Source organism: Pollachius pollachius, assembly GCF_949987615.1.
Source record: "Pollachius pollachius genome assembly, chromosome: 1".
NCBI classification, from domain to species: Eukaryota; Metazoa; Chordata; class Actinopteri; order Gadiformes; family Gadidae; genus Pollachius; species Pollachius pollachius.
Genome location: NC_136934.1, coordinates 40,348,662 through 40,368,525, shown reverse-complemented (window position 1 = coordinate 40,368,525; position 19,864 = coordinate 40,348,662). Strand labels below are relative to the sequence as shown.

Below are 19,864 nucleotides of genomic sequence, written 5' to 3'. Positions count from 1 at the left end.
GGCCATCGATGCCCTAAGTTGTCACACTCACTTCCCAGAGCAAGGTTATTATCTCTAATCAGAGGCTAGGGGTTCATAATGACTTCATCATTTGCTCATGCAGAGGAGATGAAGAATCAGTAGATGAATGCAAAATGAAATGTTATCTTTATTAGATGAGATGAAACATTATTTATATATTTTTCGCTTTTTATTTAGCGACATATCGAGTCTCTGGAAACTTGCTGCAATTAAGGAGCTGCCAGAAAAAGGGAAAAAAGTGTTAACAGTTCAATGTTAAATCTGGTCCATTTTATCCAGTCTGCTAATCTAAAGCGCATCGGTAATCAAATTAAGACAGAGACAAGGGACAGCTTTTCCCTGCAAAGGGGCTCTTTTTATTGCATGGCGTTTGCTTTGCACAGCTATAAGTCTTCCGCTCACAAAGTCAACTAGAGTCCTGCAGTAAAGTCATCATGGAATGGAGGGCATGTAACCATGTAGAATGTACCAATCCGGCTTTAGAATCAATCAGCTCCACAAGAATAAACGAAGAGGAGCAACCAATGCAATCATGTGGCTATGTCGGGTTTGTTAAATGCTGTATACACACAAACACACACACACACACACACAGGTCTGTGTACATGCGGTAAAAAAGGCACAGAAGCCTCCTCATAACTTGCTCTTATTAATATAGTAAGTCTACCGTGAGCATCTGCTGGACTTATAACACAAGAGACAAATTAATCAAGATTCAAGCAAACTTTGGGCTTCTGGTCCAGCATGACCTATTACTACTGTTGACTGTAAAATAAATAGAGCTAGGATTACAAGTTGTATGGGGAGGGGAAGAAACAGACTTTGCTCAATAGTTTGCAGGTGGCACAGTCTCACTCTTGACACATCTGTATATACACATGGCACTCCTCGACTACCTGCACACATCTGGCTGATGTGCTTCTCAATAGACTTAATAGACTCCAGCACTGACAATCTTTGGCAGACCAACATCGCTAAACACTAACAGTGCTTTTCCAACGAAAGAAAAAGTTATCCTTAAACTTAACCCCCACCATGTCCTCCAAAACCCCCGTTGCTACAAGTATTATGCATTTTATTCTTCTCTTGCATCACATTCCTTTAACAATTGGGGAAAAAGTTAGCGTCTGCATTCTATTACTTGGAACACACACACACACACACACACACACACACACCAGCTGATGTCTCAGCTTGGGGGTACAGGGCTTGCAGCTGCAGCGTCGCCATGGAGCCGGTGTGCAATCTTGCGTGAGGTGGGCTGGGGAGGGATGGGACAGGGGGGATCCTGCGTTTCACCTGACTGGAGGGCGAGCGTCGTCAGTGTTGTTTGTTCCAGGTGGGCGTGGCGATCGGACCCATCGATGACCGCTCCACCACGATCAGCTCCTCGGGATTGTCCCGCGCTTTGTAGTGGATCAGCAGCTGCTGGATGGCACACTCCTCGATCTAGACGGACAAGAGGAGCGGGGATGCGGGAGGATGAGTCGTGTTTCATGTAGAGACGAGGACGGCCGTGTCAGAAACCCTGGAACCACTAAAGAACCGCTTTGTTTTTGCAGAGGGGTTACGAAACCGCTGACATCGAATGCAGAATGCTAATCAGAGCTCTGGACATAATCACTAGCAGAGGCCGCTAAAAGGGGGGGAAGACTAGATTGAATTGGGAGGTTCTCTTTCCCTTGAGGTGTTGACAGTGGAACGGAAGTGTTGACCCAGACGGCGGCCATAAAAAACACAAAAGACAAACATCCTCTCTAGGAGGTTTGTCAGACACGTTATTTCTGGTGTACGTATTCGGCCATGTTAAATATGGAATACAATGACGCCCTCCTGGTCCCTTTGCAGTCAAAGCATGAATGAGACAAACTTACACCGAAACACAAGCCTGAGCAAACATAAACAGGGTTTCTTCACATTATTCATTCAATGTTTCCCAGACTTGAATCGAGAGACCTATTGAAGTGCAGTACATCAGGATATTGATACATGAATTGCAAATCCATGGAAATGACAATCAAATTCCACAGCTTTCCATACCTGCACTTCTCACTCACACACACACACACACACACACACACACACACACACACACACACACACACACACACACACACACACACACACACACACACACACACACACCTGGATGAGCGCCAGGGGTTTCTCCCGGCTGCGGATCAGAGCGGCCTCCTGCTGTTTCTCCTCCTCCAGGATGGCGGTGAAAGGGACGGTGGAGGACTGGGGAGGGCTGCACACCGCTCCCAGCACCCATGGCCTAGGGGGAGAGAGACCGACAGACGTGTTAGCGTGATTCAGTGGCCGTGATGTGCCGTCCACGCACGGCCATGCCATTTATAGTTGTTGCCGTAACGATGCTAATTTACGCAGTGCTTGTGCCCTGCCCACGGACATTAAAAAATGATCAGAGGCGCGTGACACGCAACAAATCGCCGTATGAACCGTGCACAAGACCGGTGACGGCGCACAGTACATGCACGGCAACTATGGATTTCATTTTGGGTGGCACGCTCTGGGAGACACCGGCACCAGCTTTGAGTAAACCAATGCAGACAGGCGGGTGTGTGCGTGTGTAGTTGGCAGTGAATCAAAAAAAAGATCGACATTTTTATTTAGAGGAATGGAAAATAGGTGCTTTGATGACTTTAGATTTGGCAACGGTGGCACATTCCGGATCATTTGGGCTGTGGTAGTGCGGACAGTGTCTCTCTGATAATAATGTTGCTAGGCATGCAGTTCCCTTTCTTTAGTGCCGAACCCGCTAGCCTCCTGAGCTCATCCAGACACACTGGGATCCTGCACATCCTCCTCAGTGATGTGTTGTGACACGCACCCTTGCCCTTATCGATTGTGATTACCATCACTGGTTTCACCACCACGCCAGCTGCGCTGAGCACTATGGATGTGTTTGGAGTGTTAACTGGGTCGGCTACGGATTGTCATGGAATTGTTGGCATCAACAAAAAAACAGAAAGTGTGTCCATCATCACCAACCCTCGCTTTGAATTTGACTCAATTCCTTCAGCCTCAAGATATATATAAATGTTACGATCGCTGAATATGAAGCTGGACCAGAGTCAGAAATGAAGAGGGTCTCGAGGCAATAAAAATATAGGAATTGTGAAATTTTTGGGGTTTTACATATCTCTGTAAAAAAAGAGTAAACTTCTGTTTTTCCGTATTTAAACATTTATCAATCTCAATTGACATGAAAATATGACTTTGTAGAACAAATACATATTTGGATTTTTGAGGCTTTGAGAGATGTGCATGGCGGTATAATAACTTAGTTATAGATCAAATGCATATAATCAATTCAACGCTCAAGATCTAAAATCTACTTTCAGTTGAGAAGAAGAGTAGTAGGCTCGATTTTTAGCAAAAAAACACATACAAATTGAAATGACAGCCTCAACAGCCCCATCGATAGTACCACAGCTAAGGCGATATAGTTTCTACCCTGGTCAACATGCATTCATGCCCATGAAAGACAGCAAGTTAACCGGAACGCAGGACTGCAGCTCAACAGTGGGCTGCCCTATCCAATTTAGTCATGTGTGGTTCTCCATGGACCGTCCATGGCTCAGGCGTGTTATTATCGGGGGGGGGTTGACAACGATGGCCGGAGTGAAAGTCAATGGTCATCGTAATCCCCACCCACCCCCTAAGACACAAACTATCAGTGTGTGCGGCTGTGCGTGTCCCTTCTGCGTCTGTCCAGTATACAGCTCAGAGACTAAAGCGTCACACCAAGCAGATTTTGGTTGATACTAAACTTAAAGTAGAATGTGTGCAGATTCGATTTTTTTAATATTTTATCGATTCACTTTAGAAAAAAAACGCATTTAAATAAATACAAATCACCCAATACATTCTCAACAGCCATATACATTAGTTAACACCTCAACATTGCCATCCAGTGGACAAAAAAGGTCCCCATGTGCTACATCAGTCGAGGACTCTCTTTCTGGATCTGTGATTGTTGTTATTATTTAGACATTGAATATAACTATAAAACAATTCTAATGAAAGTTGAAGATACGCAATATTCTAAATACAAAATAAAGTTTGTGTCTGCCCCTCCCCAAAACTCTTAAGTATTTATAGCTAGTTAACGCAAGTGCAGGTTTAATTGTAGCCACAACCGTTTGTAGTGAGCATGATTATTAGGGGACATTATGGGCCCATGACTACAACTTTGATCGTCTCAGCGCTGATCTCTCCTAGCTAGTCCCTCCAAAACATGCTGAACAATGCTTTTGATTCAGAGTACGCTCATTGTGTAGAGAGTGTGTGTGTTACATAATACACTCCGTATTCGAGAGAATGTGAGAGAGTGAGAGAATGTGTGTTTGTGTGTGACTGGGTGTGTTTGTTTGTGTGTGTAAGTGTGACTGTGTGTGGTCACCTACCCAGACGTTTTTTCAAGCTCACTTGGTTCAGCACATTTGAAAGTGACCCTTCTCTGAGTCGTCATGGTAACCGGGCTCCCTTGTGTTGCTTGTCCGCCACTGCCCCCCCTCAACTGCCCCGCTCCACTACCCACAATGCTCTCCTCCTCTGCCAGGAGGTCCCGGAAAGACCGGGAGGCAGGGGGCGACATCACTGGTGTTGCCCTGGAGACAGTGGTGGGAGAAGATTGGTTTCTGATTACAAGGGAGTTCTAACAAAAAAAAGTCAGCACACCAATTCACTTCCACGTTAAGTCATGTACATATTTTATATTTAGGGTCTGTATCCGAACACAACTGATCACGGATAACTGCATCGTATGGCTGCTTTTTAATTGTTTAGTAATGTTTGTCTCTTTTAATGTTTATTTGGGTCGTATATAAATATGTGTAGTATATTTGTTTGTCAATGTCAATCCCAATTAAGCAGAGGGCAATTTTCCAGATTGGTCGGGCAATAAAGTTGTATTGTATTAGAAGTCCCTCTCTTCTGTCATATTTCTCTCACCAGGCCTTGGCTCCGCCCTTAGAGGGGGTCACCAAAGCGACGGCTCTGGACATGCCCGGCTCCCTGGGGGGTTCCTTGGCAGCCTGGGCGATCATCTTTCTCTGCTTCTGGGACAGCTTGGCTGGGACAGGGGACAGCTTACTGCTACTGCCCACACTGGAGCCAACACACACACACACACACACACACACACACACACACACTTTTATTTTTAGAAGATATTCAAGCTCATATTTTCAAAGATAAATGCCTATAAATAACAGAATCAACACCAGCAGAATGAGCCTAGACTGATTAATCCTTTTGCATCTTCGGGAGTAATATTACTTTGTTGCCGTAATGTGCAACTGCAGCTTAGTTACTCAAAAAAGGACAAGACAAAGAGACAAAAAATCATGAAATTAAAATATTTCCCCCAACCTTCCAGGGCTTCTGGGCGTGGCTCCAGGTGCGGGAAAAGAGCCAGCCTCCATGTGCATGATGGTTCTGAGGTCCAAGATCGGTAATGGACCTGCAGGCCTGGCCAGCGGAGAGAAGCACTCGTCAGGTTTGGGAAAGCATCTATTGTTGTTGGTCCGTGTACCTGTCTCCCCCCCACCCCTCCAGAGGCAGTGTAGTGTAGACAGGAATCTGGACAGAAGCTCTACATCTCCCCGTCAAGTAGTCAATACCGACCCAGCCCAGAGTCAATAGTCCCTTATGATTTTCTCTTGGGATGAGAATTGGAATTAAAATAAAAGGATATAAAAAGGAGGGATCCGCCTTACCAAACCATGCTCATATGTTCCACTGGACCAGGAGTGGGTTTTAGTATCAGTCTCAGAAGGATGGGGATGACGTCTTACCTGGCCCGGGTCTTGGGGATGGGTTCTGGTGCTGAGCTACCGGGAGAGCAGTGAAGTCCGTTGTCCAACGAGGTCGGGGAGCAGGGCAAGGTCAGCGCCTTCTGACAGACGGCCTTCTCCACCTGTCACCCGGGGTCAAGCCACGCTGTTATAATACTGGAGCGATATTGAGCTGGATACAGTCCGTTCTTTGTATTGACATCGGAAAACAGCCCCTACACACTTTCTTTCGAAACACAAAATTGATGGATTCATGAAAATGTATTTCTTGGAGGGTGACAACTATAGCCGTGTCCACACTAAAAGAGATTACTTTTCTCAATGATTGTTTGGTTGCCAACACTATCGAAAATATTGTCAATTGAAGAATTTATATGTGTGGGGTGGGGTGGGGGGGGGGGCGATCAGACAGTGCTGTGCAGCACAATAGAGAATGCATTTACTCAATCATAGAAAACTTTGAGAATAGTGCTGAAAAATAAATTTGGCGGAAAAACTTCCGTAGACTAAGAGAATGAATGGCTGCTAATGCCTTCAGAGACCTCGGCCTTGTCGTGGAAGACGGGGGACTGCAGGTCTCGGGGGCTGGCGGCCCCTGTGAAGCTGCCGTCTGAGTCGGAGGTCATTAGCTCCTGCAGCGAGTCACTGGAGTTGGCGATGCAGGACGTCACCAGGCACGGGGCGACCACTGAGGAGAAAAGACACAAAAAGAACCGCACACTTCATTATTGCATGCCATAGGCATGCAATAATATTTTGTTGTTGTGAATGTATTTGGGGGGGGGGGGGGTTGAGGAGGCTGCAGGCACAAGCAATTGGTTCCCCTGAGAATTAAACCCAAATCCATCTAAAACTGGACGAAACGAGATAGGAAGGCCATTGCCGAATAATAGTCGGGTTCGGTGGTGTGAAAAATCACCCCGGAGAATGGTTATTAAAAATGAATTTCCGAGAGCGGGAAAATCACACGTGATTCATTGTTATGTCATCGTAGGCCAAATAATTGATTGGATTCATGGTCGAATTTCAATTTAAGTTGGGGCTTTTCCGTGAGACGATGATGTACCTGTGAACGAGGCGGGAGAGCCGTGTGAACGGCAGCCTTACAACCAATCCAACTTTAAATGAGATGTGTTAATCATACCTGCCACGGGAGGACACTGGATCCTATCAGAGATGGTGTAACCTCCGGAACTTTCCGATCGTCGTCGTGGTTTCTTCTTAGCCTTCACCTTGGCCTTCTTCAACAGTGTTTCTCTGCGGGGGAAGCATTTCCCTCCGGTGAGCCACCATTGCATTGTTTTTTAACAAGGAAAACCTGGTCTGTGATTAGACTTGGTAACCAAATGAAGATTTTTACAATAAATTAGTTTCTAGCAGGGCCAACCTGCAGGAGGCTTCCAATTCGCTTTGTGTTTTGGGACTGAACACAACAGACTCTGAGTCCTCCTCCTCGTACGGGCGGAGGTCTGGGGCATCTGGGTAAGGCGTAATGACTCTCTTCTGCATGGCTGGGATCTGATCACACGCAACAGAGTGAGGAGCTCAGCGGAAGACATCGGCCAACCCACCGGATAACGGGTTGATTTGACACGCATGAATGCTCCGACGGAATACGACCAACGCACGGACCATTAACCCAAACAGTAACTTCCAGGGGAGAATGCAGCTGATGAATAGCAGACCAGCAGTACCATCAAGGTGCAATCAGCATAAAGCTGAGCCTGCATACTGCACACATCTGAATACATTAGAAGGAGCAGTACGCAAGATTTAAGGTGGATTTCACAAACTGACAAGATTTGAAAAGAAAAACTGCTTTCTTTTCAAAACTTAGCCACAGCTATTTGGATTTACACAGATTTTTTGGATTTAAACATTGGATTTACATCAAGAGTTAACTCCTCGAATGTTAAGAGAAATTTGACTTAATTATTTTACAGAAATATTGCCTACAGCTCCTTTAATAGCCACCGTTCAAAGAATGCCAGTCAGAGAGAAATCATAACACATTTATACAAACATTTGATTATCATTATATGACATAAAACAAACTATTGTGGTTTGTGGTTTGTGCTGTTGAACTTCAGAGCCCTAGCAGGGTGTGTGTGGGGTCAACCCGGTAGATGACTCACCATCCGCCTGTAGGACGCAGACAGCTCCAGCAACACTTCATCACTGAGAACATCAAGCGCTCTGAACACACACACACACACACAAACAAATGATTCCCATGATATTCAAACTATGCCAAGAAGTCTTGCTAAGGAGGTGATTGTTATCTATCACGCGGCCAGAAGCACATTGCCATACCTTTTGTCCCCCCCGACCAATGCATTTCTCCCCACATCATGACTTGGCAGAACAAACAAATGACTGCATGACATTCAGATCCTTATTGTGGCCACTCACTTGGCTTCCAGGAGTGCGGCCATGTTGAGGACAATGAACTGGAGGCAGGACAGCTTCAGCTGCTCAGCATTGTACATGGCTGCAAACTCCAGCAGCTCTGCAGCATTCTTCAGGGTCACTGACCACAGAAAAACAAAAAGGTGAAGAACAAAGCGCAAAACTGACAGGTGCAAGACACAAAACATAGGATAAAAAAGGGCCCCCATTTGTCAACGCGCTGTGATTGAGATTAGCCCTGCCCCGTCTCATCACAAGTGGAAGTTTCCATCTATATGTATCCTTGATAGATCAGTCTTTCAGCCCACCCAGTGGACTGTACAGCCTGGATGGCTAACCTATCCATATACATCTAGATGGACACCTATGTGTAGCATGGCTGCAAAAAACAACAACATGTTTTGCTACATTCACACTACGTGGGTGTTCCTCCTTTTAAATTAATAATTATATGGATGTTTTGGGCATGGTAAAAATATGCAGCGAAACTCGCCCGCTGTTAAAAGACATGATGGTATGATATAAGAAGCTGATATGGTGACCTACAGTTCTCTGTGATGGCGGTCTCGCTCATCTCTTTGAGACGTGTGATGAGCAGCTGGTCAGCCACCACCAGGACGTTGCACACAAACTCTACATTCAGACACTCTGAGGGACAGAGCAAAGGACATCCAGTGAGAACAAACAAGGCATTACGTTACGGATTGAATATAATGTAATATTAAATAATACACTATTTGAAATGTGCAGCATAGTGCTTAATAACACACCTTTGATGGTGGGGGATTCGTCAGTGTAAACATACTCCAGAATGACCTGCAGAATCTCTGAGCTTGTTGGCATTTCCAGTGCAGTACACGATGTTGCCTGAAGGGGGCACAAGACAAAAGTATTTCTTAAGAGTCACTGAGAAGGAAATAATACTGCTATATACACAATGGGTTCAATAAAGTAATCTACATACCTCAACCCATGGATTTCCAAGCATACTATGGAAGTATTCTGTAAAATAACAAGACATGGGTTACACACAATCAACAGAACACCTATAAACCTCTCTAAAAGTGCCTTAAAATATTGTAGGGCCCTTGTAGAAACCCAAAACATAAAAAGACTCATGAAAAGACAACATGTGTTTGTATTCAACATGGATTTTACAGTAGGAGCTGGATGAAGGTACAACAACATTTAAAAGGAAAAACAAACTTTGTTGTTTTAGAAAGTCTGGTTCCATTATCAAAATGTACATTTGCTGTTGTGGTTCTCGCCATCTCAGCTCACTACAATGAGATAGGGGGGTTGTCCTAGACCGTGTGACTGACATTTCCTGGGAAACTACAACTGCTAGCCACAAATAAAGCATTTGCCCCAGAATCAATCCATAGCCCTTCTATGTAACCCAGTACATCACTCTACATCCAAGAGTAGTCGTCTTAGGGTTTGGTTTTCCTTTCAAAATAAGAAAAAAGGGTTTTACCTAGTCGGGCACACAACACACTCTTGTGACAGCGAAACTCTTTTCCTTCTTCAGACTTCAGAGTGACATCACATAGGTATGCGCTGGGGGGGGGGGGGGGGGCGGGGGAAGGAAAAGTAAAGAAATATAACATTTATTCAGCGGTAAAAATATATTGTTAATGTCACTCACTTTAGTAAACCTACTGTGACCATGCAGTGACATGGATGAAAAAAAAAATGCAGAAGTCACACTTGCCACTTTTTCTGGTTGAACTTGAGTTTATTGCCCATCTTTTTGTGAACAACGTTGATCCTCCCGTTTTCATACTTGACTCCGTCCAGTCTGCAGGAGCCATTTAAGAAATGGAATATTATTGATCGCCATTAATTCAATTATTTTGTAGAAACCCCCCCAATAGGCAGGTCTTGCTGCTCCCCGCACCTTGCAGACAGACTGGCCAATCCAAGCTTTTTGGCGATGCCCTGTAAGGCCTTCACAGGGTTGGAGCCTCCCCCGTTGGCTCCGGCCTTGTCGTCGCCTCTGGCTCCCTTGGCCTTCTTGCCGGGCTTGGAGGCCTTTTTCTTGGTCTTGTCAGCGTCTCTTTGGCTGCCGGGGGCCAGGGAGCGGTAGACGTCTAGGGCCGAGCGACCCCTCAGGTCCATCTCCTGCAGACTGCTGATCAGCCTCTCCTGCTCCGTGTCCTGGACAGGGAGATGGGTCACGACTGAATAACCAGAACTTCCATTTAATCTAGAATGTTTTCTATTGACATGTTCAATTCAATTTGCTAAAGACATAGCAAAAACATGTATAAAAGGTTTATTAAGTTAATGTAAAAAAATCAACAATTAACTCGTATTATAGCATGTAATGCTATAATAATATCGGTAAGAAACATTCAGTGCAGTCACTACATGCCCGCAATTAGAAAGACGGCTCCACTTTGAGAACAATAAAATGCCTTTGAAATCCCTTCTCCCACATCTCCATACCTGGTCCTGGTGGTGGCTGTGGTCCGGCGTGGCCGCGGAGCCCCTGGGCTTGGTACCGTGAAGCAGCAGCTCACAGGAGTCGGTGTAGATGAAGCTGAGGGCGTGCTCCAGCATGTCTGCGGGTATCTTCTCCAGGAGGACCAGGTCGCAGCCAACCGCGTCCTCGCTCACCTGCACCTCGCCGTCTGCCTCCGCCTCATCCACGCCGCCGCCCCCGCCTTCGCACATGAACAGCTTCCGGAAGAACTCGGACCTCATGGATAGGATGTACTTGTGGGCGGGGAAGGTGCGGTCGCCGGCCTGCAGCGTCACGTCGTGGATGCTGTCCGTCTCGTCGGCCTCCTGCAGCAGGCAGCCGAAGTGTTGGGAGAAGGAGGACGGGGAGACGATGGGGATCTCAAACAGGCTGCGGGGAAGGAACGAGGAAAACAGTTAGGGAATAAGATGGAGAAGAGATTTGTTTTTCCCCATTCCATCTTTTTCTGATGAGCTGGAGAGCTTTTATTGATCCGCTTTGGAAAAAAAGGCAAGGAGCATATATATTTCCTCTACAAAATGAGTATCATTCCGCTACATTCTATTTTCTCCCCGGTATAGACAGAGACAGACCGTGATTACAGTATCGAACCTTATAGATAGAACATATATCAGGAATGTCCCAAGATTAGGTGTCATTGATCCAGAAGATGGATGTGTAAAAATAAGAGGAAAAATGGCGTCCTGATGCCTACCTTGTTTTTGGGTCCGACTGTAGCACTCCAAAGTTGCGTCCTTTAGAGTCCGACGTGATGCCGACTGCGCGGTGGACATACGGGAGCTTCTCCAGGCGAATGCGTTCGTACACCGTGGTGGCGCTGGAATGGCCGCCGCACACCTCCACACTCCCATCTGGAACCAAACCGAGGTCTGTCAACCTCCAGCTTCTCCCATTGCAAAACAGCAGCAGTTCAAAATCTATACCATAAGCATATTACCTTTAGCATGAACAACACGTGTTCTAAACCGGAGAGCGTTATTAAACCGTGTGGCAAGTTATACCAGTTTGAAGACATTGCAGTCATGCCTGTCGGCAATCATTCTACTATTGTGTAACGTTTGATAGCTCATCATATTCAGCGTATTGACTGTGCTTGTTTCCTGGAGTTCTTCGAGGTTCACATAGCAAACTGTTCCTCACCCTTCTTCCCATCAAACTTCTTGTATTCTCCAGCCCAGACGCCGCTAAAGCCCTCTCCCTCCTGGGTGACAAACATCATGTTGTTCTTGCTGAGGGCGAGATCGGACACAAAGACCTGCCGTCCGTACGCCCACCTGCACTGTCGCACTGAGCCGCTGAGGGAACGCCAGCAGAACACCTAGACACACGGGGAGGAACACCACGACAAAAAGAGTGTGCACACCAACGCTTCCTTCGACCGCCAAAAATATGATTTGGTGATTTTAACTGATCCTGGGTGGGAGACGCACTCACCCTTCCAGCTTCATCCAGGGCCAAAATGGCAATCTTCTCTCCCACCCCCTCGTTCAGGGTCTGTGGGGCCACGCGGTGATCCAGGCTGCCTCCACTCACCAGGACCTTCTTGATGTTCAGTTGCCTTTCAGGGACCGCCACAGTAAATTAACGCAGGAAGAAAACCCTCAACATCAGAGTGGTTGAACATGAATCCATATTGAACTGCTTTTGGATACAGCAGCGCAAAACGGAGCTGCATGGCCGAGGATCAAGCCCTCATCGTCACTCACCTGGATGCTAGCTTCTTGCACTGGTAGTCAGCCAGCAGGTAGAGGTCGCCCTTCTCCGTGGCAACGACGGTGGCTCCGTTACTTGCCGCTACCATGGCGATGGAGACATCCTTGTGGTGCAGGGCAGACACCTGCCTCGGGGCCGTCACACACTTCTCCCCGTTGGGGTCCAGCAGGTAACCTGGTAGGGGTACGACCAGACGTCAAGGCCCTGCTTAACCCTCGAGCAACAAGGCTCTATGAGCACCGTGGTCAAATCAATATTAAACAATACATCAAGTTAATGTTGTCAATACTTTCGAACCTTGCACTGCCTTCATGTGTTAACATTTTTTGCAATCAGTTCATGCAACTTTTTCCAGATATAAAGACTACATAATCGTACACACTTTATCCTGCTTTCAAGACATAATTTGCCATCCTGCCTTTCTTAGCACACAGCGCACAAGAGCAGACCTCGAAATTAGCAACCTTAGGTACTGAACGGAGAATCAATTTTGAATCGTGACCCTAAGAATCGAATAGTGAGATACCGAAAGTTTGAGACGCCTGAGGGAAATTCCACAGATAATTTGCAAATCGATCTACAGGGGGTCCTTTAACAGGGCCTGTCATGTTGACCCTCACCCAAGTGTCCTCCATTGAGGCCCATCGTGTAGACAGCCTCCCTGGTCCACAGTACTGTGTGGAACCTTCCGGCAGCCACACCAATCACAATCCTGCCTTTCAGGTTCTTTGAGAACACCTGCACACAGCAATTAACAGTTTAAACCACCGAAGCAGGAATCTCCCAAAAGGACGGGACATTGGCTCTGCACCACCATGCTCCTTTCCAGCGCCAATACTTAACATTTCAGCCTATCGGTTAAATCACATGTTTTGATTAATAACCCTTAAAAAAATAAAATGTAATGTATTAAGTAAGTGCTGCGTGGAGAAATGCTTTTGGATGCCCTAGGTGGACTGGGTCGAACTTGACCCGGGGGTTATAGTTAAGACACATGGCAGTTCTTGAAATTATCATAAAACCAGCCTGTTATCAGCTTTTCAAAATACATTTTGCTCTCTTTTAAAACATTGAAAATGCTGCTAGAAACATCAATTGTTAACACCATTACCCCCCCAAAAAATCCTTAACCCTTCTACGTAATGAACGTCTAATCAATACACCGATCTCATCAAGAGCCATTCCCTTGTGTCAATGGCTGGTTGTAAAGTACGCACTTTGTGTTCTTTCCTAGGTACACTCCTAGAACAGCCTGAATCTCACTGTACAACGTATCTCCCCCCCTGCCCCACACCCCAACAAACCACCCGCTTCCACTACCTGCTTGGGGACATAAGCGGAGGCAGGCGGAGGAGAGAGGCCCAGCTGGTGGAAGGTGTTGAGGCCAAATGTGTAGACGTAGCCCCCCTCGGTGAGCACCACCGTGTGGTCTTTGGCCGCGGCCACCTGGGTGCAGTGGTGGGACGTCAGGCCCTCCACCATGCGGGGAACCTGGGGAGGACAAACGGCAGGACTCTCAGGCGCTAAGCATGTATATCGGGACCAAGGAGTAATAATGGGCCTTCATGGGTTAAGCAGCGGTGCAATTTAATTATAATCCCAAATCCAAAGGTCAGGAGACAATTGGAAAACTCTGGTGGGTACAAGTATTGGCGAAAGTCAAATGCAGAGAACAGATGAAAGGGGAACTGCGTCAGAGGATTAGTAGCCCCGCTGAATGGATTCTTTAAAGTGACCTTTGGAGCTATCCATTAGAGTCATTTAAAAGCAGACCCCATCAACATTCATCAACACCACCCTTTTATATTTAGTCCAGTCTGTACCAGGTATGTCTGTTCGTCCCCGTGCCCGAGGCGACCACCTTGACCGTGTCCACAGGTGAACACCTGGCCTTTCTGGGACAGGAACACAGAGTGGAACTTGGACAGAACCACCTGGGGAGACAAAGACACCTGCACATTAGTAAACATGATTCTACCAGCCATCACTTGATATGTTATAATAGAGGGTGGCCCGTTTAACATATTCAACTTCAGGAAAATATTGCTTTTGTTGTTGCTAATGAAGTGGCCATATCTTGCCCCCCGTCCATCTTTTTCCATGGCCACGGCCAAGCTCACTCGTAGTAATAGTAAAAGGCAGTGCCAACAAAGAGTACGTCCCAAGTGGAAAAGCAAACATCATTACTAATACATGGCTCCTATCGAGCACTCAAAAGGCCGTAGTGATGTTTCCTTGAGTATCGCATAGAGGGGAACATCCACCCACACAAGGGTGGCTCATTTAATTAAAAACATGTCATTGTGGAATTAATATTTAACCTCCAGCCCCTGCCAGATTGGTGAAGAGGACAAAGGCTCCGAGGCCGTGCACGGAGCACCCCATGGCTGTCAGGTGGCCATGAAACGGGATCCACTTGACCCCCAATAAGTATCATGAAGTTGGGGAAGACACCCATCCCCCCATACCCCACCCCCATTTCAAAAATAAGCACCAATTCATTGAGTTTCTAGTGTGAAACAACCACATGGCAGCCCATAGTTTAAACTGCTCAATGGATCAACAGAAAACGTTAAAAAAAAAGACATTTTATTATGGCATTTATTTTCTATACATACATCATTTGACTTTAACCATGAATAATAATAACTAGCGGTTAATAGTCTATTGAGAGACGCGGGCACGGTGACCGACAGCTTTAATAACCCTTGATAAAGAGCAAGTACAGGACAAGTGGCATGAAATTGTAGCCCTGCTGGCAGGACAGGCTAGTGTGGCATTAGCCAAACGGTGTGGTCTACACAATGATAGAAATTAACCTTTACATGAGGCACTTGGCCAACTGGCCCCGAAGGTGTATACACCTGCCCTATGCTCCTTCACTTAGGAGAATGAACTTACAGATGGCCTCCACTTTCTCATTAGCCAGCCATGTTCTGTATTGAAAGGCAAACACTGTTGGTGCTTATAAAAGGTTTTAGATTTCCTGTAGTGTGACCATATTAGTTATAACCACCTAATTTGCCCTAAGTGCAATGAGTTAACATTAGGTGGTATCCAAGCAAATACCTTTCGGCTACCTTAGTCCTCCTGAAAAGCGCTCTAAATGAGGAGAGCAGACAGTGCTTCGAAGAAAGAAAACAATATTCATTTTCTGGGATAGTCTCTCCGCGTCAAGGGGCTTGCTACTAAACAGGCATCAGGGGACAGACTGTTTTGCAGGGTGGCCTGGGTAACACGGTGGATTTACCCGAGGGGCAATTTTTCAAATGTAACACGTTGTTATAGAGTTGATGCAGAGTACAAGGTAGCAGAGCGAGAACGCCACAGGAGAACAGATTTGAAGGTGTGAAAGCCATATCCCGCGACCTTATATAGATTGGTAGTTAACAGTTCCTTGCTCCCTCAGGAAAGGAGAAAAAAAACTAAACAAAGCTACCTGCTTGACGTAAACTCCACTCCTGGCAAAGAAGTCAACAAGTTCCGGGTGCTGCCTGCTTTCCTGGTTGCCCTGGCCAAGACTGAAGTTAGTGTTGTTGCCCCATGTGTATACCTCCATTGGGTCTGGGAGAGAGAAGAAAATTATATTTACATTCCCAGCCATAACATCATTGGTGCCCCTACCCTCTTAAACTGCTATCAGCATTTTTTTCCCACTCCACTTTGTTTGGATTAAATTGTGTTTTGATTGAGTCTCATGGTTTTCATGCATTTGGCCCAATAGCAATGGCCAGCTGTCAATCGAACACATGAGAACCATGAGACACAATCAAAACAAAACACAATATAATCAAAGTGGGGGAAGTAAAAATTGCTAATCACTGCTTTACGATGTACTCAAGGCTGCATACATAAGAACAGTAAACTAAAACAGTAAATTAATCTAATCATATATTGATAATCAATTAATCATTTAAATCACTTAATAAGAACATAGGACAAAAATGTGATTCTTAATGGCCTTTCAATTCAAATATTTGGGCAATGGATCTTTATAAAAGGAATAGCATCAGATAAAGCAAGCACATTTGAGACTTCACTACTGCCAATTGTGATCTAACCCTATTATTTATGACATTTTACATCTAATTAATTTTATTAGATCATAAATCAAAAAGTAATCTTTACAGTCATCGACTATAAAACTAATTGCAGCCCTAGACATAATTACACACAATACCTGTGTTTTTGAAGACCACGTGTTCTGGTCTGTCCTTCACAGTTAAGTCCAAGACGGAGAGACCCTCTCGGTCCTGTGAGGACAGCAGACCTCCATGCTGGGACAGCACAAGGACACACTTGATTATTATTATTTTAAGGTTTAGAGTAGCTTGTGTTTTGCATGTCGTCTCCCCAAGGGTATCTACGCTACCTTCTTCAAATATACAATATGCAAGACCCTTGATAAACATGTATTCTTTCATGCATTGTAGGGGCTCTTAGCTATTTCTTGCCCTCTACCATTGCCTCAAACCCCATTTAAACAATGAGCACATACCTTGACTAGAGCCATTAGGCAGTGGATCTGTCCATAGAAGACACTGCGGTGCAAAGGTGTCCATCCAGACTCCTTGTCCTTAGCCAGCAGGTCCGCGTTCTTACTCTCCACCAGCCACTCCAGCAGGGCCTTCTTGCCCGTTGACGCCGCTAGATGCAGGGCCGTGCGTCCAAAGGCGTCCTTCAGGGTGGCTGCGTTGTAGCAGTGTGCGCTCAGAAACGCCTGAAGGCGCTTCTCTGAGCAGCAGGTCAGAACGGCAACCACTTCGTCTGCGTGTTGCGTTGAGCGGCACTTCGCAGTGCATTCAGGTATTAGCGGACTCATCCCGGCGGCTCCAGGCAGAACACCCAGCTTCCCTTCACTGTCAAAGAGCTTTTACCTAGTGACACCAAGCTACCCACCGCCCACAAACTCTTATCAACCCTAAATAATGCCAAGAATACTTTGTGATAATGAAAACCTGAACACTAACCTGAGTCCCTCAACTTGAACTTTCAATAACTTTTTTTTTAAGCTGCACTCATGAAGAAGTACTAAAATAGAAATAATAACTAGGGGTAGGTTGAGATAGGTTTGGGGTGCTAGAATTGTGCTTGTGTTGAAATTCCACTGCACCCTAGCAACTCCAGAGCCTTGTTGCGGCTCAACTCAGTCCACCATTCTAACAGACAATGAAGTACAGCCTAAGGTTCTTGTAGTGTAAAACGACATCTAAAGTGCTTATTAAATACTAATTGATATAGGTTTTAATTAAAAAATGTGTACAAACACCTGAATCAGTTACCAAAAAATTACTTGTATTTCATCTAACTTTTTTTTGCATTGTTATTATTTACAAAAGGCAACAATTTTACCAACCCTCTGATATTTACATAACAGGACTACACAGCAGTCCAGTCGTCCAACTTGAGGGGAAAGGGCCCTTCCCCCCCAAAATCCAATGTTTTTTTTAGAACTCCATAATTAAATTGAGAACCTAAGAGAAAACAAATAGTGATATTAATATTTATAAAAGAAAGTGGCACACAGATAATAATTGTTTGCATGTTTTAACTTTCTGGGAGAACAGGGTACAACTACCCGTAAGTTTTGAGGGAAATCTGCTACTGAAAGTGCAAGGGGTAAAGTAGCAATAGAGTGTACAGTACTTTGCATTTCGTATGCAAAATGCTGTCAGATCTAGAGCTGAATATTTGAGTTTGGAGCCAAGGGTCAAGATTAACGAGATCACCCATTATCCAACAAATAGACACGTTGACGTCGTTGTTAAGTGGCGTGGTGCGTTTCAGTTTATCAGTCCTTACGCCATACGAGTACATTACATAATCTCATCAAATTTCGTTCAACATTAGGTATCATGCTAATGAGTTAGCACAGGTAGCTTGCCCCAGCAGCCCACTACACGTATAACAACAACCGATATTGATAACTGGGACTGGCTTTAACACTGCTATTCTGCAACCGATCGGTCCATCTGATGATCCAATGCTCCGGAGCATCAAAACAGCATGTGGAATGCACGTGAAAGACAACGTTTTCTCTGTATGGACGGTTATCTGGACTGGTTCAAACTTTGCTCTAAACCATACTGAGATGACCATCGCCACCACCAGTATAGTTGTACTGAGGCGTATAAACCACTTCACGGAGGGAGGGTCGTGGTTTTGGGCTATGATGCAACGTTTACTATAAGCAGACAGCTGACACATGAAGCTAGCAGGCACTGGCTATCAGGCTACAGTCCGTCATATAGATATACGCATACATATGCAAATAACAGTTCTCACCTCAAGCTACATAATACAGACACGGGTCATGAGTCTTGCATCCACGCAGAATACGTTCTGTTCCATTACTGAATATACAAAATACTTGTTATATATATATATATATATTGTTGTCGGAAGAGCCAGTACAAGATGCAGTTGAAAGAGGAAGGTTGGGTTTTAAAAGGCGGAGTGATCGGTCCTACGGAGGCTTCTTAGTGGTTGATGGCAGATGCGTCCCCAACCGCTATTGGTTGGTCCTGCCGCCCCTCGATGCGTCGGAGCTATCGTCGAACGCACCAAACCCCGTTCCGAGCATGGTTCCAAGCCGTTCTCGTCTCGAACGCCTGGAACGGAAGCTCTATTGGCAAGAGAGAGGGCGGATCATCCAGTAACATGGGTTAAGCAGCGAGAGAGGGAGGGACTTTCGATTTCCGTGTCCTTTACATGTTTCGGATTATGATTTGTCAGATGATGTGTAAAAAATAAATATATATATTTACTCTATTTATTGTTGTTGTTTTTCCTTTTGTTAATCGTATTGGTCTGACGTACACAGCTCATAGGAAGGAAGAGACAGGAATTTCTGTAATGGAAGACCGGAATAACGCTTAGGTTCAGGATCCTCTCTCAGTGTAGCACTTTAAGGTATTTTAATAAAGGCCTATCCGTACAACATTGAAGTTTTCTTTTTGTTTATTTGCCTTTACCCTTTTAATGGTGTGTTGTTAATATGTGTTTGCAAATATTTGAAACTCTTTGATATTGAAATAATAAAAGGCTATACAAGTGAACTTGATTTGACCTGATTTGATTTGACCTGACTCGACACCATGGCCCACGTCTACTGTCTAAATTATCGGTGGATAATATATAACACAATAAAGGACAGGTAATTGTTTTTGGCTAAATTTAGTATCTAGTCAATAAAAAAAAGATTACAATTATTAATATTTATTAATTCAATCAATCATTCAATTCATTCAATTTAAGAATGACAGGGTAGTAAAATAAATAAATAAATAAAAATCTCACACCTCAAAGCTTCACTTATGAAAGATGACTTTTTTTCAATGCGCTTGTAGTTGATATAATAGGGCTATTTTGCATCACCTTTTTTATAAAGAAAACATTTTGTGCTATG

The 19,864-nt window shown here is 45.0% G+C and overlaps 1 protein-coding gene across 1 annotated transcript; it reads right to left on the bottom strand.

Moving 5' to 3' along the window:
• Positions 1–376: 376 nt before the first annotated feature.
• ibtk (inhibitor of Bruton agammaglobulinemia tyrosine kinase) lies at positions 377–18,890 on the bottom strand. Its single transcript, XM_079747477.1, has 29 exons — positions 18,742–18,890; positions 16,955–17,930; positions 16,637–16,733; positions 15,896–16,020; positions 14,280–14,390; positions 13,777–13,947; positions 13,077–13,194; positions 12,450–12,630; positions 12,178–12,301; positions 11,884–12,061; positions 11,438–11,594; positions 10,707–11,112; positions 10,156–10,415; positions 9,970–10,056; positions 9,733–9,815; positions 9,220–9,257; positions 9,026–9,122; positions 8,802–8,903; positions 8,259–8,376; positions 7,982–8,042; positions 7,234–7,364; positions 6,991–7,103; positions 6,389–6,534; positions 5,847–5,968; positions 5,422–5,520; positions 5,002–5,157; positions 4,455–4,658; positions 2,167–2,299; positions 377–1,470 (listed from the first exon to the last, which is right to left on the bottom strand). The coding sequence occupies exons 2-29, from the start codon at positions 17,276–17,278 to the stop codon at positions 1,342–1,344; spliced, it is 4,071 nt and encodes a 1,356-aa protein (XP_079603603.1). The 5' UTR covers positions 17,279–17,930; positions 18,742–18,890; the 3' UTR covers positions 377–1,341.
• Positions 18,891–19,864: the final 974 nt, after the last annotated feature.